At 74.1% G+C, this 495-nt stretch overlaps 1 protein-coding gene across 1 annotated transcript in view; it reads left to right on the forward strand.

Annotated features, from left to right (window-relative positions):
• Positions 1-495, forward strand: part of ZMIZ2 (zinc finger, MIZ-type containing 2) — an 8,173-nt gene that overhangs the window by 4,575 nt on the left and 3,103 nt on the right. Inside the window, exon 16 of the mRNA XM_010563037.1 lies at positions 75-250. Coding sequence (XP_010561339.1) covers positions 75-250 — 176 coding nt within the window. The remainder of the gene's footprint in view (positions 1-74; positions 251-495) is intronic.

Below are 495 nucleotides of genomic sequence, written 5' to 3' on the forward strand. Positions count from 1 at the left end.
GGGGGGCCCGAGGGGGGGGGGTGTCCATGTCCTTGACCCCTCCCCCCACCCAACCGCCTCCTTTCCTCCCACAGGTTCCAGCTTTCCGGGACCTGGGGGCTTCCCAGAGCCATTCCCCCCCCCCGGCGCCCCTGGCACACCGACGCTGAGCGACTTCACGCCAGGACCCCCCCCCATTTCCTACCCGTCCGACATCCCTGGCAGCCTCCTGGCCCCCGAGAAGCCCCCCGCACCCCCTCTCCCCGCACAGGTCAGCTGGGCTGTGGGTGGGGGGCTCCCCCACCAGCCCCCATATCTCCCCGTGGGGGGACCAGGGGGATCCTGGTGGAGGGAGGGTCTCACCGCTGCACTCTCCCCCCACAGCTCCCCCCACCGGGGCGGATGGAGCCATCCCACACCCCGGTGCAACCGGGGCTGCACAACGTCCCCCCGGGCAGCCAGCCGGCACAGCCCCTGCACCACCGGAGCGCCCCGGCCCGGCCCCCCCTGGGACCC

The sequence above is a fragment of the Haliaeetus leucocephalus genome, unplaced genomic scaffold (genome assembly GCF_000737465.1).
Source record: "Haliaeetus leucocephalus isolate CR32 unplaced genomic scaffold, Haliaeetus_leucocephalus-4.0 Scaffold162, whole genome shotgun sequence".
In the NCBI taxonomy this organism is placed as follows: domain Eukaryota; kingdom Metazoa; phylum Chordata; class Aves; order Accipitriformes; family Accipitridae; genus Haliaeetus; species Haliaeetus leucocephalus.